The sequence below is a fragment of the Lipotes vexillifer genome, unplaced genomic scaffold (assembly GCF_000442215.2).
Source record: "Lipotes vexillifer unplaced genomic scaffold, Lipotes_vexillifer_v1.1 scaffold1514, whole genome shotgun sequence".
In the NCBI taxonomy this organism is placed as follows: domain Eukaryota; kingdom Metazoa; phylum Chordata; class Mammalia; order Artiodactyla; family Lipotidae; genus Lipotes; species Lipotes vexillifer.
Window position 1 is genome coordinate 224,653 of NW_006798605.1, and position 1,036 is coordinate 225,688.

General features: G+C 36.0%; 1 protein-coding gene across 4 annotated transcripts in view; it reads left to right on the forward strand.

The window, feature by feature from the left end:
• IKZF2 (IKAROS family zinc finger 2) overlaps window positions 1-1,036 on the forward strand; it is a 179,353-nt gene that overhangs the window by 164,135 nt on the left and 14,182 nt on the right. For 3 of the 4 annotated variants that reach the window (XM_007470607.1, XM_007470606.1, XM_007470608.1), the window contains one exon: window positions 655-798. The exons of the other annotated variant lie outside the window; for it this stretch is intronic. In XM_007470607.1, the coding sequence (XP_007470669.1) occupies window positions 655-798 (144 nt within the window). The remainder of the gene's footprint in view (window positions 1-654; window positions 799-1,036) is intronic. 4 annotated transcript variants of the gene reach the window in all.

Sequence of the window (1,036 nt, forward strand, 5' to 3'; positions counted from 1 at the left end):
CCTGCTGAAGAGCTCTTTTTAAAATAAATTACAATCATAAAGCTGTCACCGTTTACTGTGCATGGACATGTTTAGAACTGGATCTCCTTCATGAAGACTGCTTTGTGCAGGTATGTAGCTACTGCCAATAGGGCTCACAGCTCACTCAGCACATCAAGTAGAAAATCTGTTACAGGAAAATACATGGGTGAAAAAAAACTGATTAAATATTATACTGCTCTTCTGTGTGTCTGTGTAAGGTTTCCTCCAAAACAAATTGACTTAAATTGTTTTAGAAAAATAAATGCCAGAAGCCTTGAGAACAGTGCAGTCTTAAAGTAGTATTGATTTTAATCAATGTTAAAAACACTTTCAGAGGGCTAAGATGAGACACAAGAAGAACATGTTGGCCACCAATAGTGGCAACAGTTTATGTCATTGATCTGAGAGAGACTCAGATAAAAACAAATCCTCTGTGTGTGTGTGTGTGTGAGTATACACACACTAGTGTTAAAAGTATACTTTAACACTAGAGGTTATTCTTTCTACTTAACTTTTATTCAAGCATACTAGCTTATGTTTGTATAACACATATTGAGATGGCAAGTCCAGCTTTGTATCTTTTTAAATGTTGAAGAAATTATCAGATTACATTTTTTGTATGGTTTTATATAGTACCTCCTATGGAAGATTGTAAGGAACAAGAGCCTATTATGGACAACAATATTTCTCTGGTGCCTTTTGAGAGACCTGCTGTCATAGAGAAGCTCACAGGGAATATGGGAAAACGTAAAAGCTCCACTCCACAAAAGTTTGTGGGTAAGCATTACAAAGGGTTTTATTTCTGTAAAAATTGATTTTAACGAGCAAAGGCATGTTCCCATGTGCTAGAAATATATATTGGTGTATTTCAGTTCATGAAGTAAATGCCCATCTCTTTACTCATTATGCCACTCCGTGTGTACTACATTTACACACACACACACACACACACACACTACACACCCTTAGGCATATGGGCCTAAGAAAGAGAAATGAAGGAAAAAGTGATAGTAAT